This window comes from Bos mutus, chromosome 18 (genome assembly GCF_027580195.1).
Source record: "Bos mutus isolate GX-2022 chromosome 18, NWIPB_WYAK_1.1, whole genome shotgun sequence".
Classification (NCBI taxonomy): Eukaryota; Metazoa; Chordata; class Mammalia; order Artiodactyla; family Bovidae; genus Bos; species Bos mutus.
Genome location: NC_091634.1, coordinates 7,471,256 through 7,485,204, shown reverse-complemented (window position 1 = coordinate 7,485,204; position 13,949 = coordinate 7,471,256). Strand labels below are relative to the sequence as shown.

Below are 13,949 nucleotides of genomic sequence, written 5' to 3'. Positions count from 1 at the left end.
AGAATCCAGAATCCAGATCTGTAGCCAGTTATGCCTGGCCCTGCAGGGGCAGCTCTGAGTGTAGAAAGATCCTTTCCAGGTCAAACTGGAAGCCAGGACAAGGGTCCAGGCAGGAGACAAGATCTGAGCTGAAGCCAAGAAGACAGAGTCTGGGGAAAGAGGACAGGGCTGGGGACTCAGAGGCTTTTGGGGGTAGAAGTACAGTGCAGAGGGGTCTGGCAGAGTGACTGGAGTGTACAGTGGGGCTGTCCTGCAAGATGGGGATGCGGGTCCCTTTTTAGGGAGGGAAGATGTTAAGCTCAATTTGTGACAAGTGGAAAAATCTCCCCATCTGAGAAACCATCAGGACTCTGAGGGTTTGGATTGCTGGGCCCTCTAAAATGAAATGGGTTGAACATGTGGGTTCCTGGTTAAGACGCTAGAGCCGCTGAATTGCTTCATTGAAGATGAAACTTAATGTCTTGTTCTTTGGCATTTTATTTCAAAATCGCAGCTAGGGGAAAAAAAAAAAAAAAAAAAATCAACTGTAGCACCGGGAGATCTGGCCTGAAAACGGAGATGCAGATTTGGGGTCAAAGTGTATCCCTGACCCACAACACGGAGCAGCGGGGAGTACAGGTCCCCAAGGCCTGAATGGCGGGGCTAGGGGCCAAGACGCCTGGGTCAGGCCCTTATGGCTTTGGGAGTGTAACATGGGGGCACCGGAGATCCAGGCGTCCGAGCTCCCCCGTCTTTTACTTCATATTGCACTTCAGGTGAGTCATTGGTAAGGAGGTGAAGGTCCAACAGGGGCTGGATGCTACAGGTCGGTGGTCCGTGGAGTGGTCCAGCGTAGCCCAGAGCATTACACCGGGAGCATCCATTCATGGGCTTTTGATCCGTACTATAGAATAACACAGGCGGAGGTGAGAGGAAACCACACTACAACTCCCAGCAGGCCCTGGGGCATCCTAGCCTGAGCGCCGGCAAAGTTACGCCCCAGGGCCTCACTGGAAATGAGGCCACTTCCCGGAAGCCCACCGAACGTGGCAAAGGTGGCGCAGAGGCCCAAAGGAGTTGTAGTTCTGCAAAGAGGAGTTCTTGTAAGGCCCTGAAGGCTCGGGGGAAAAGTTCTTCAGCTGAGAAAACCTGGATAGGCAGGAGGTGTAGTTCTCGGTCCAGATACTCTGGAATTTACAGAAGTTCACAGAAAAGGAGCTCCAGTTCCAGTGCCAGGAAAGGCCAGATAGCTCGGTTCAGACGTATGAAAGTACCTCCAGGGGCTTATGATAGGAAACGTTCTTAGGCCACAGAGTCGGGGCAGAGTGCAGAGGCTGGTAGGAGCAAGATTCTCAAGCCAGCGGAATAGCCCAGGGCTCCTGGGGATCTCTGGGACTTGGAACTCAGTGGCCAGAAGGTTGGCTTCAGGTCCCGAAGGCTCATGGGAAGGGAATTTCTCAAGCCAGGGCTCCCGAGGCTCACAGAGAAGCACCATTTAGTCCCAAGAAGTGTTCTAGGCCACAGGGCCTTGAGGAAAGCAAACTCAATCGGAGGCCCAGAGGCCAATGGAAGGAGCCATTTTCAGCTGGTGGGACTATGGTGGGGGAAGGGAAGCCTCAGTTCAGAGGCTAGTGGGATGTGAACTTCTCTTGGGCAACCAAGCATCCAGCCCAGCTCCCAGCTGGTGCACCTCACCTGGATCGCCTTCAGTTCCTTGTGGAAGCGGAGGATGAGCTGGGGCCCGTTTTCCATGGTGGGAATGTGGAAATGCTGGGGAAGAAAGGGTGGTAAGAACAGGCCCCCACCCCCTTCTTCTCCGTGACGGTCCAAGCCGGCCCTTCCTCACGCTCTAAGCTGGCCCTTCCTCACCTTGCCTTGGTACAGGATTTGGTGCACGGGGCAGACCTGGCAAGCAGTGCCTGAACCGAAGACTTCTCGGACCCGGCCATCCTTCAGCGCCCGCAGGAACTCCTTCATGGTGATCTTACGTTCTACCACTCGGAATTCACCCTGCGGGGCGAGACACAAATAACCTCTGAGCCCGGGGGGCTGCTCTGCTCCCCGCTCTGTGTGGATGGTGAAAAAGAGCCATGCCATTGTGCCCAGTCCCCTCCACCACCCCCAATACTCCAGTCCTGCAACAGAGGAGTACCCCATCATTCTGGCCACCCGAAGACAGCATGCCCTCACCCAGGTCCGGGCCAGGTCCAGCAGACTCTGTCGGACTATTCCAGGTAGGATGATGCCGTCCAGTGGGGGGGTCACCAGTTCCAGCACTGGGTCAGGTGGAAGAGAAGGGGGAGGGGGCGTGTTACCTCACACCATCCCATCCTCTTAGGAGCCACCCCACTCACAGCCAAGCCCCAAGACCTGCAGCCACTAAGAATTTCTGCTCCCGCCCACTTCCGCCCAGCCTGGGGTTGGTCATGGGTGGGCTCACCCCCGTCCTCATAGGTCCAGAAGACGAAGATGTTCATGGTGCCCACCTCCGTGAGCTCGTGATCAGGCCCATACAGCCAGAGGACCTGCTCGCAGCCCTTCTTTTGTGCCTCCTGCTGCACTAACACGGTGGGCCCGTAATTCCTGGCGGACAGCAACATGGTGGACCAGGTCAAGGGACCCCCAGCCTTCCCCCGACGTGGCCCGATGTGAGTCTTTCCAGACCAGCGCTCATCCTGCTCCCGCCCCATTCACAAACAGCTGTGACGTCATCTCTGAGAGGCTTACTGAACCTCCAGGCTGGGTTTCAAGCCTCCTCTGGGCTCTCGCGATCAACTGGCCACCTCGATGCTTTCCCGTTTTGCCCTGATTTAACACTCACTGTCTCTCACCCAGAGCTGACCTCGCACCTCGTCTGCTCACAAGCCTCTCGGGGCTCCCCACTGCCTCTAGGACAAGATCCCAGCCCTTCAGTCCAGTGTTCAGGGCTGGGCCTGGTCTGGGACTACCTGTTAAGCCTTTTGCAAAAGCCAGACTTATTTTTCTTCTCTGACAACTTCGGTGACTCTGCCCCTCCCCCCTGTCTCCACTGGTGTGTTCCCAGGATTTGAAATCGACCCACTTCGGTATTCTTGCCTAGAGAATTCCACGGATGGAGGAGCCAGGCGAGCCACAGTCCATGGGGTCGTGAAGAGTCAGACATGACTGGGCGACTCACGTACACACCACTTTTGTATTCAGGAAACCATCTCCAGCCTACCCATCGGACCTCCTTTGTGAAGACTTTCCCATGTTCTGGTCATTTCCATCAGAGCACGTGCTGCCCTGGATACTCGGGCTCCCACCAGCCTGGGAGCCTATGGAGGGCAGGGCCCAGATCAGACTTATCTGTGTCTCCAGCTTCACCCAACATAGGGGTTCAGTTCAGTTCAGTTCAGTTGCTCAGTCGTATCTGACTGTTTGCGACCCCATGGACTGCACCACGCCAGGTCTCTGTGTCCATCACCAACTCCCGGAGTTTACCCAAACTCATGTCCATTGAGTCGGTGATGCCATCCAACCATTTCATCCTCTGTCTTCCCCTTCTTCTCCTGCCTTCAATCTTTCCCAGCATCAGGGTCTTTTCAAATGAGTCAGCTCTTTGCATCAGGTGGCCAAAGAATTGAAGTTTCAGCTTCAACATCAGTCCTTCCAAGGAACACTCAGGACTGATCTCCTTTAGGATGGACTGTTTGGATCTCCTTGCAGTCCAAGGGACCCTCAAGAGTCTTCTCCAACACCACAGTTCAAAAGCATCAATTCTTCAGCACTCAGCTTTCTTTATAGTCCAGCTCTCACATCCGTACATGACTAGTGGAAAAACCATAGCCTTGACTAGACCGACCTTTGTTGGCAAAGTAATGTCTCTGCTTTTTAATATGCTATCTAGGCTGGTCATAACTTTCCTGCCAAGGAGCAAGCGTCTTTTAATTTCATGGCTGCAATCACCATCTGCAGTGTTTTTGGAGCCCAAGAAAATAAAGTCTGCCACTGTTTCCCCATCTATTTGCCATGAAGTGATGGGACCAGATGACATGATCTTAGTTTTGTGAATGTTGAACTTTAAGCCAACTTTTTCACTCTCCTCTTTCACATTCATCAAGAGGCTCTTTAGTTCTTTGCTTTCTGCCATAAGGGTGGTGTCATCTGCATATCTGAAGTTACTGATATTTCTCCCAGCAATCTTGATTCCAGCTTCTGCTTCATCCAGCCCAGTGTTTCTCATGATGTACTCTGCATATAAGTTAAATAAGCAGGGTGACAATATACAGCCTTGACGTACTCCTTTTCCTATTTGGAACCAGCCTGTTGTTTCATGTCCAGTTCTGTTGCTTCCTGACCTGCATATAGGTTTCTCAAGAGGCAGGTCAGGTGGTCTGGTATTCCCATCTTGTTCAGAATTTTCCACAGTTTATTGTGATCCACACAGTCAAAGGCTTTGGCATAGTCAATAAAGCAGAAATAGATGTTTTTCTGGAACTCTCTTGCTTTTTCCATGATCCAGTGGATGTTGGCAATTTGATCTCTGGTTCCACTGCCTTTTCTAAAACCAGCTTGAACATCGAGAAGTTCACGTTGACCATCAGGAAACTTCAACGAGATATGTTTTGAAAGGATCTGAATGAACTCCCAGCTGGGGCCACACTTGCTGTCCCAATACATCCTAAGCCCGCCCTCTGCCTTATCCCCATCCTAACCCTCCTTGCCCTGCTGAGCTGATGCCCTTGGCAAGACAGATAAATCCACAGGAAGTCTACAGGCAGGGTGGTGGATGCCAGAGCCCCTGGGCATTATGGGAGCTGAGGAAGGTTGGGTTTTCAGGGGAGGCTACCTGGAGGAGAGACCAGTGAGCTAAGTGTAAATTCATTTCTAGAGACTTTCCTGGGGGCCAGTCTGAGTTTCTCCACTGGACATCCAAAGACACACCTTGTGTCTCTGACGCCCAGTGCACCAGACCCTGGGGTGGGCAAGGGACTACTTACCCTCCCAGCTTGTAGTTGCCGACCCCACCCACCCAGGCCCGGATGAATGATGGATCTGCCAGGAGGGAGACAGGTTTCAAGGCATCTCCAGGGAAGTAGGCGCCCACAGGGCTGAGAATGACGAACAGGAGGGCTCGAGTAGGGTGGCCGACACCTAGCGAGGGCTGTGATGGGCGGAAGGGGACATCAGGGACCCAGGAATCCAGGCCCCCAACCCCTTCCCTGACCCAAGCCTAGGTCCCCGGCCCTTCTCCTTCAGGAAGGCAACCCGCCCCCCAAGTGTGGCTCCCCAGCCCCCGGAGCCGGCCCACCTCGTTCCCGATCAACACGGGCCGAACGTAGAGGCTAGTGCCCGTGCTGCCAGGGACCCAGTCCTGGTCCACTTCCACCAGCCGGCGGATGCACTCCAGCAACTCAATTTTGTCGAAACTCTGGGCGGGATGAAGATGAGTCAGGGTACCCTCTTGACCCTGGCCCCCGCCCATGCCCCCTGCCCCACCCTCCTTGGGCGGCCGGGGGCCCCTCACCGGTAGGCAGAGGCGGAGGGCCGAGCGCAGCATCCGTTCCATGTTGAGCCAAGGTCGGAAGAGGCGCACGCGCTGGTCCCCACCTTTGAATGCCTTCATGCCTTCAAAGAGCTGCAGAGACAGGCAGGGCAGGAGGTCAGGGTTCAGGGAGACAGCTCACCCAGCCAGGGAGAAACACAGGCTGATACACAGGGATACAGACACAGAAAAATACAGTGAGCAGGGAAGAGATTAACCCACTGAGCACAGAGAGGAGGAGAGAGAGCAAAGATCCAGACAGACCAGGAGAGGAGACAGCAAAGGACAGAAGCCAGAGAAAGCAGAACAGAGAGACCCAGAGCAAGGAGCACGCTTTTTTAAACCCTTTCCATGTTACTGGGACCATTTCTCAGGAATGAAGATGACATGGAAGTTACCTGTTTATTTATTTGGCCACACCACATGCTTTGTGGGATCTTAGTCCCCCGACTAGGGATTGAACCTAGGTCATTTGGCAGTGAGAGCTCAAAGTCTTAACCACTGGACCACCAGGGAATTCCCAGAAGTTATCTTTTTAAATAGCCTTTTTGTGTTTTAGAGAAATACTTTAATAGCCATGGATGAAATCATACAATGTCCACCCAGATGGCCAATAGGGAAAAGATGCTCAATATCGCTAATTATTAGAAAAATGCAAATCAAAACTACAGAGAGGTACCACTTCATAGGTCAATATGGCCATCATTCAAATGTCTACAAGTAACCAATGCTGGAGAGGGTGTAGAGAAAGGGACCCCTCCTACACTGTTGGTGGGAATATAAATTGGTGCAACCATTATGGAATACAGTAAAAACAACAACAGTAAAAAAAACAAAAAACAAAAAAAATAGAGTTGCTGTATGATTCAACAACCCCACTTGTGGGCATATATCAGACAGAACTAATTCAAAAAGATGCCTGCACCCCTGTGTTCATAGCAGTGCTATTTACAATAACCAAGATATGGAAGCAATTTAAATGTTCATCAACAAATACATAAATCACTAAAGAACCACCCTCCTAATCCCACCAACCCCAGGTAAGTTCTTGGTGCATAGTAGGTTTCTGTTGACTGACTGAATGAATGAATGAATGAAGAATGAAGAATGCAAAATAAAAATAATTGGAGTATTTTGGGAAAAAATGTAAAAATAAGGGCAAGAGGTAAGAGTGGGAAGCTGCCTTATCACATATGAAAACAGATTATGAATCTACAACACTTGAAGTGACATTGACAAATGAACTGACAGATCAAACAATGCAAGAGACTAGAAAGTGGATTATCGTATAGCTGAATCACTTTGCTGTATACCTGAGACCACCACAATGTTGTAACCCAACTGTATTTAAGTAAAAATTGTACAAAACATGATCAATTCAGTTAAATGGTGCTGAACAACCAAATATCCATTTCTGGGGGGCAAAAATTAAGTTGGATCCCTACCTCATACCGGAGAAGGCAGTGGCACCCCACTCCAGTACTCTTGCCTGGAAAATCCCATGGACAGAGGAGCCTGGTAGGCTGCAGTCCATGGGGTCGATAAGAGTCGGACACGACTGAGCGACTTCACTTTCACTTTTCACTTTCATGCATTGGAGAAGGAAATGGCATCCCACTCCAGTGTTCTTTCCTGGAGAATCCCAGGGACGGCGGAGCCTGGTGGACTACTGTCTATGGGGTCGCACAGAATCGGACACGACTGAAGCGACTTAGCAGCAGCAACAGCAGCTACCTCATACCTCACATCAGGAAAATTTTCAGGTTTAAATGAAATTTCTTCTATAAGCAATAAAGGAAAACACAAAAGGACCATTTTATATTTTGAATTGGGGCTGGTGTTCTAAATATGACAAATCACAGAAATCAAAAAGAAAAGACTGCATAAAAATAAAAATAAACAAACTGGGTAGAAACTTTGAACTCACATCACAAATGACTTATCTTTAATACACAAAGTACTCCTACAAATAAATGCAGAAACCCACTCTAATAGAAAAATCAGCCAAGAAAATGGACAGTTCACAGGAAGGAACTAAAAATGGCTCTTCCATTGTGAAAAGATGGTCAACTCCATTCATAATCGGGGGGAAAAGGCAAATTAAAATTACCTTGAAGTACCTTTAAAACCACTTAGTACCTTTAAAAGCACTTTACAAGACATCTAAAAGTTTGACAAGGGTCATCCTGGGAACAGGGAAAACAGGCCTGGCTGGTAAATGTGAAAATTGACACAGCTCTGTCACAACATCTGTCACAGAAGATATTGATGACTCAACATCTGTCAGCAATCACAAGCACATACAGCCTTTGAGCCAACAGTTCCAGAAATTGAAAGGAGAGATACATTTGCTTTTAAGGGAAGTGAAGTGTTTGCTGGTTTATTGCAGTGCTGTTTATAATAGCACAAGACTGGGAACAACCTGTGTCCAGCAACAGGTGATTGCCTAAAGGAGGCATTTTTAGGATGGAATACTACACAGCAGCAGAAAAGGAGGACAAAGCTCTTCAAGGGCTGCCCAAGAATCTCTAGGCTACATTAAAAGAAGGAAAAATGAAAGTGTTCGTCACTCGGTCTGTCTGACTCTGTGATCCCATGGACTGTAGCCCATCAGCCTCCTCTGTCCATGGGATTCTCCAGGCAAGAATACTGGAGTGGGTTGCCATTTTCTCCTCCAGGGGATCTTCCCAACCCAGGGATCGAACCCGCATCTCTTGCGTCTCCTGCATTGGCAGGCGGGTTCTTTACCACTGTGCCACCTGGGGAGCCCTATGTAAGAGCTATCATGAAAGACATGTTTTTTTGCATGCTCAACCCCTTCATCTTCACTCACTCTACTAAAGAAAAAGTACTGGGTCCCCAAAAGTACTTTTGTCCTCCAAAAGTACTGTTGGAGGACATCCTGTCATGCTGGGCTGAAAGGAGAGCCAAATAAATGGTGATCTCCAAAAGCCACCTTCCTGGGGGCGGGGCTCTGTAGACACGTCCTGACCATCCATCCTTTGTATCTGTTCCCCACGCTGGGTCTCCTCTGCACAGAACTGATCCATTTGAATCAAATGTCCAGAGTAGGTGGGAAGAAAAACCATCAAAATTCTGAAAAGAAAAGAGGAAAAAAAAAGGGGGGGGGGCGGGTGGAACATGCCTAATGTTGGAGAACGACTCCATAAGGGACAAAAATCAGTCAAAGTGCCAACCAGCTACAACTGCAGTGTGTCCCTCCAAAATTTTGCAACAAGTAAAGCTTCTTTGGAAAAGACTTTGCTTTCAGCCATAGCTTGAAGCTGGAAACTGGGTCAAATGTCCCCTGCATCTCTCTCCTCGTGGGCCCTCACCAAGTCCCACAAAGCCAATCCTCCTCTTCCTATGTCCCCATATCGGCATGGTCCCGTGGTCTACATGGTCACCCGGCTAAACCACTGGGCACAGTCCTCAGCCCTCCCTGCCCTTCTCTAGCCCAGCGGGTCAATCCCTAGTATCCCTGAATTTCTCTGCCCCATCCACTCCTGGTGATCCCCCTGGCTCCGACCTCAGCTCATCCTTTACATGGCCTGAGAAGGGTCTTACTCTACCTGCTCTGTGCCTGCTCAGAGCCCTCGGAGCTCCCAGTGCCCTTGACAAGGTCCCAGCTCCTCTGGGGTTCTGATGGCATCCTCAGCCTCCCCGTAGCCTCCAACCCCACGCTTCCCTCCCAAATATACCAGGCTCTTCTTTGGACTGTGTCTTTATACTGATGTCGCCTCTCCCACTAAGAGCCTCAGCTCCCCTCTTTGCCAGGAAAGACCCCACTTTCGGTCGAATCAGAGGTAGGGTGGGCATTCCTCTTCTGGCCTCCCACAATACCTCAGCTGCCTCCATCAGAGTCCAGATCCCCCTGGGTGAGCACCAAAGTGTGGGGGTTTTCAAGTGAAGGAACTGGGTCTGCTCATCTCTGGGGACCTGGCATCACCCAATAAATATGGGACTTGGAACATGACAAGCCTGAGAAAAATGGATGAGGAGTGCGTGGAAATGAGAAACACACAAAAAGCAAACCCAGGGAGGTAGACCCAGCAAGAGACTCAGCAAGATGGAAGAGATGCAGGGAGAGGCAGGGGAGGGAGGGCAGTCGCCCTGCCACCTGCAGGGAGTAGTGCAGAGCGGAGCAGGCCGGGTGCAGCGTGAGGTTCTGGAAGGGCTGGATTCGGGGCTGGCCCCAGCCCTTCTCCTGATTCCATTCCACCATCAGCATGTGGTCGGTGAATGTCTTCCCGAACAGCAGGGGCTGGCTGGGGTCAGGCTTCTTATGAGGCTCCTGTGTCATTTCCAGCTGCAGGTCAGCAGCCTGAGAAAAGATAGGCATCCTGGAGTCTGACCACAGCTTCCAATCTGAAAAACTACAACTCCCAGGAACCCCTGGAGCTGAGAACCAGAGAGAAGAAGGATCTGTAGTCCCAGAGGCTCCTGGGACATGCAGTTTCATCTCTTTTCCACGGCCTGATGGCAAGCAATTAGGCTAACCCATTGCCACCCACCTTCACCTTCGGACCCTGGATCTTTTGGAGATGCCTAAAGCTAGCTCCCAGCCCTTGCCTCCCTTAGACCCACTGGTCCAGGCCCCCAGCCCCTCTTCCTTGAGATCCAAACCCTAATCCCCACTGTCACCTTGAAGCTGGATGAGGCATATCTTCTGGAACCACACAGAAACCAAGGAACAGGGAGAAATCTGGGGATCCAAATCTGAGGGTGGGGACAGAAGTAAGAAAGGTGATGAGACCAGGAGACAGAGAGCGCAGGGGGTCCTGGCACCCATCTTTTCCACAGTCTGCACTGGGGATGTTCTCGGGCATGCTCTGTCCCAGGCCCAGTGCTTCCAGGCCAGGTCCCTTCCCCTGCCCTGATCAGCATGGAGCAGGAGATCCCCAAGGAGGCCAAGTCTGCTCCCTGCCCCCACAAGGGCCATCTCAATAAAGAGCTGAATCGGCTCCCATCCCTTCCTCCAAGCTGGGGCAAAGTCAAATACAGGCACCTCCTACCCCAGGGAACTTTGGCCCCAGCCCTGCCTGAGCCCAGATCAGACAGAGGACGACAAGAGAAGGTGTGCAGGTAAGTGAAGGCCTCCCCGGGGGAACTCAAATCCTGAAAAGAGTTAGAAAAGTGGAGGGCCCATAGGTCATGCTCCCCCAGGGCCCAGGGCCCAGGGCCCCAGCCCTTCCTACTACACACCCTGGATTCCAGGCCCCCACCTCAGGATCCAGACCCCCAGCCCCCTCTGCCCTCAGACCCAGAATTGCAAGTCCTTCCCTTTGGGGTATTAGATCAACTGGGCTCAGCTTACTTGAGGCCCCAGTCCCACACCCTGCTACTGCTGCTGCTAAGTCACTTCAGTCGTGTCCGACTCTGTGTGACCCCATAGACGGCAGCCCACCAGGCTCCCCCGTCCCTGGGATTCTCCAGGCAAGAACACTCCAATGTATGAAAGTGAAAAGTCAGTCATGTCCGACCCTCAGCGACCCCATGGACTGCAGCCTTCCAGGCTTGTCCGTCCATGGGATTTTCCAGGCAAGAGTACTGGAGTGGGGTGCCATTGCCTTCTCCGAGTCCCACACCCTGGACACCAGCAATTCCAATTCCCTATGGTTCCCAGGGCTGTAGGGAACTGAGGGGCAGCCACATACACTCGGGGACCACCCCAGTCATCGAGAGACACTGCTCAGATGAACGCTTCCCCTGTGGTCCGGCCCGAGGCCAGCGGGGGAGAGAAGGTCTGTCTGCGTCTAGCAGGATGGCCTCTCCCCCACAGTCTCTGACCTCGCGATACCTCTTTCCTCAGCCCAGTGGGAAGGCAGCTGTGATGAGGTTTGGCAGACAGAACAGCCTAGCCTGCTCCTGCCCTGTGAGCTGAGGGAACCGAGAACAGATGTGAATGGCCGAAGTCACTGGTCAGTAGGTGAGTCATGGTGAGACAGGGGCTGTGGGTTTGGAATGTCCTAAAGTCTAGGCCATGAAGTCTGAGGAGTGGTCCTGGATGTTATGAGCACTGGAGGGCTACTGGGATGATCGGAGTGTGGGTCCTGGGATGGCCTCTAGGTGGCGCTCTCTGGCTTGACCAAGCCAGGGCCGGGTTACTGGCCAGGAGGGGGACAAGACACCCCCGGCATTGAGATAACACCAACTGGCAGGGCGGAGACAGGCAGCAGGTTGACAGGAAAGCAGCCCTCAGAGGAAGGCAGAAAGGAAAAAAGTAGAGAAGAAGAATGAGAAAAAATAAGAGACAAGGAAGTAAAAGACACGGACATTAAGGAACAGGAATCCAAGGCCAAGAGAAGTCAAATTAGATATGATCATAGAGGGGCTCAGCAATAAAGAATCTGCCTATCAATACAGGAGACCTGGGCTCAATCCCTGAGTCGAGAAGATCCCCAGGAGAAGGGAATGGCAACCCACTCCAGTATTCTTGCCTGGAGAATCCCATGGACAGAGGAGCCTGGAGGGCTACAGTCCAGGGGGTTAAAAAGAATCAGACAGGATTGAGCAACTAACACTTTCACTTTCATACAGAGAGAGGGGGAAATCCCCTGGAGGAGGAAATGGCAACCCACTCCAGTATTCTTGCCTGGGACATCCCTTGAACAGAGAAGCCTGGCTGGCTACAGTCCATGGGGTTGCAAGAGTTTGACACAACTTAGTGACTAAACCACAACCACCATATATATAGAGACTGAGACAAGACACACGAGGGAGGGAAATTCAGGCATGGTAAAGCCTGGAGAAATCAAGAAAAAAAAATACTGAAGGCAAGATGAATTGAAGCCGTAAGAGAGAGAGAACAAGAGAAAGGAGAGTAATAGATCAAGACCCAATGTCGGGGGACAGCACAAAGTGAAAGGGAGGCCTAGGGAAATGAGGAGAGACTAGCAGAGACAGAGTGATGCCAACACCTGGAGAGAAACTACCTCAGCAATGCTTGGAGACAGAGATATCCAGGAGAGACAGAGAGGAGCAGGAAAACACACCCACAAGGCAGAGAAAAGGTGCCAGGCACTGTTTCCAGGAGATTATAAATCTGTACTGGCCATAGAGACACTGTCACACTGGGAGAAGCTGCCTTCACCCTCCCAGGATATTTTTCTGGGGGCAGGGGTCTCACCTCCCCTCAGGGAAGGTGCTCCACCACCTGATACCCCAAACTATTGGGGGATTGGGCCCCAAGGAAATCTCAGATAATCCCTGAGCTTTAGGGACATAGAGTTGTAAAAAGCTCTGGGGCTGAATTAGGAAATGAGAAATAGTTGGAGTTGGGGTGGCGTATGCACAGAGCAGAGCTCTATAATATGATGGAATCTCCACTGACCCCAGCACTCACAGCCCAAGGCTGTCCTACCACCACGGCCCAGGAGTGTCATCGTAAAGTCAAGATTGTCCCAGACACAGCCCAGGCTGGTCTCCGTCTCAACTCAGAAAGGAAACATCTGTCCTGCTATCCATCAAGCTAAGAGTCCCATATAAAGTCAGGTACAAAGTTAACAGGAACCATTTTTCCCAACGTTAAGCTGCAGCTGTCAAGGGTTATAAAGAATCCCTTCTTCGAGTTGTTATTGTTTCCTTCCTCACTGAGAAACCCTGTTCTCTCAAAACACAGGCTCTCCGAAGCTCTGCCTGTTGACATGTATCAGTAAGAATGGAGGGTCCCACTCACAGCAGGAGAATCTCTGTCGCTGACAATGAGGTATTAACTCATTTTCAACCCTGGCGCAGAGTTTCAGATAAGGGGTTTCCGGGCACAACATTCTACCTCTATTTTTAGTGCCAAGAAAATAGGGCCTTGGGTCCTAGTCCCAGTCCAGACCTGAAACTGAACTCTGCCTCCATCCTGCTCCCACACCTAGAGGGTCTGGGAATCTTATTCTGGCGCCCCCAAAGTCTCCCTTCTCTCCTAATCCATCCCGTCACCCCAGTCCCATGCTTCTCCCATTGCCGTCTCCTCTTCCATATATCCATCCCTAGAAGTCCCATCTGGGTCCCCCTTCCCACCGATTACTTCTCTCCCTTCATCCCCATTAAAGCCTCGTGCTCCTTTCTAAGGGGCCCCCTCCTCCTTGGCTCCCTGCAGCGGAACCTGAGTTCGGGAGTACCTGCGCCCCACCGGATGGGCCACCGGCGAGTGGTCCCGGAAGTGCGCCTCCCCTAAGAGCTCCCCAGACCCCGGCACTGGGCCGCGAACCCACCTGCCTCAATGCCGCTGTAGCCATGGTCTGTGTGGTTGGTATCTGTGCCCGCCCAGGGCGCGGCCCGGGATAAAGACGTTCCGGCCCCGCCCCGCTCACGCCCCCTCCAGTGGGATGGTTTGTCAGCCTAGCACCCCAGGCGGGCCTGGCCTTCCCAGTTGCAGGGCGTCCGCGGGGAGCAGGGCCCTACCGCAGAGCGCATGCGCTAGACCCCGCGAGCAGAAGGGAGTAACTTGAAACACATCTTCCTTCCAGCC

The 13,949-nt window shown here is 51.9% G+C and overlaps 1 protein-coding gene across 2 annotated transcripts; it reads right to left on the bottom strand.

The window, feature by feature from the left end:
• Positions 1–459: 459 nt before the first annotated feature.
• On the bottom strand, positions 460–13,863 carry BCAT2 (branched chain amino acid transaminase 2). 2 transcript variants are annotated; one of them, XM_005895379.3, is made up of 11 exons: positions 13,693–13,863; positions 10,130–10,204; positions 9,606–9,809; positions 5,468–5,578; positions 5,252–5,371; positions 4,941–5,104; positions 2,420–2,562; positions 2,170–2,255; positions 1,849–1,989; positions 1,675–1,749; positions 460–883 (listed from the first exon to the last, which is right to left on the bottom strand). In XM_005895379.3, exons 1-11 carry the CDS (start codon positions 13,714–13,716, stop codon positions 845–847), a joined length of 1,182 nt encoding a protein of 393 aa, XP_005895441.2. In that variant the 5' UTR covers positions 13,717–13,863; the 3' UTR covers positions 460–844. The 2 variants fall into 2 exon arrangements, with proteins under 2 accessions (XP_005895441.2, XP_005895442.2); XM_005895380.3 differs by lacking the exons at positions 9,606–9,809; positions 10,130–10,204.
• Between the last annotated feature and the right edge of the window lie 86 nt (positions 13,864–13,949).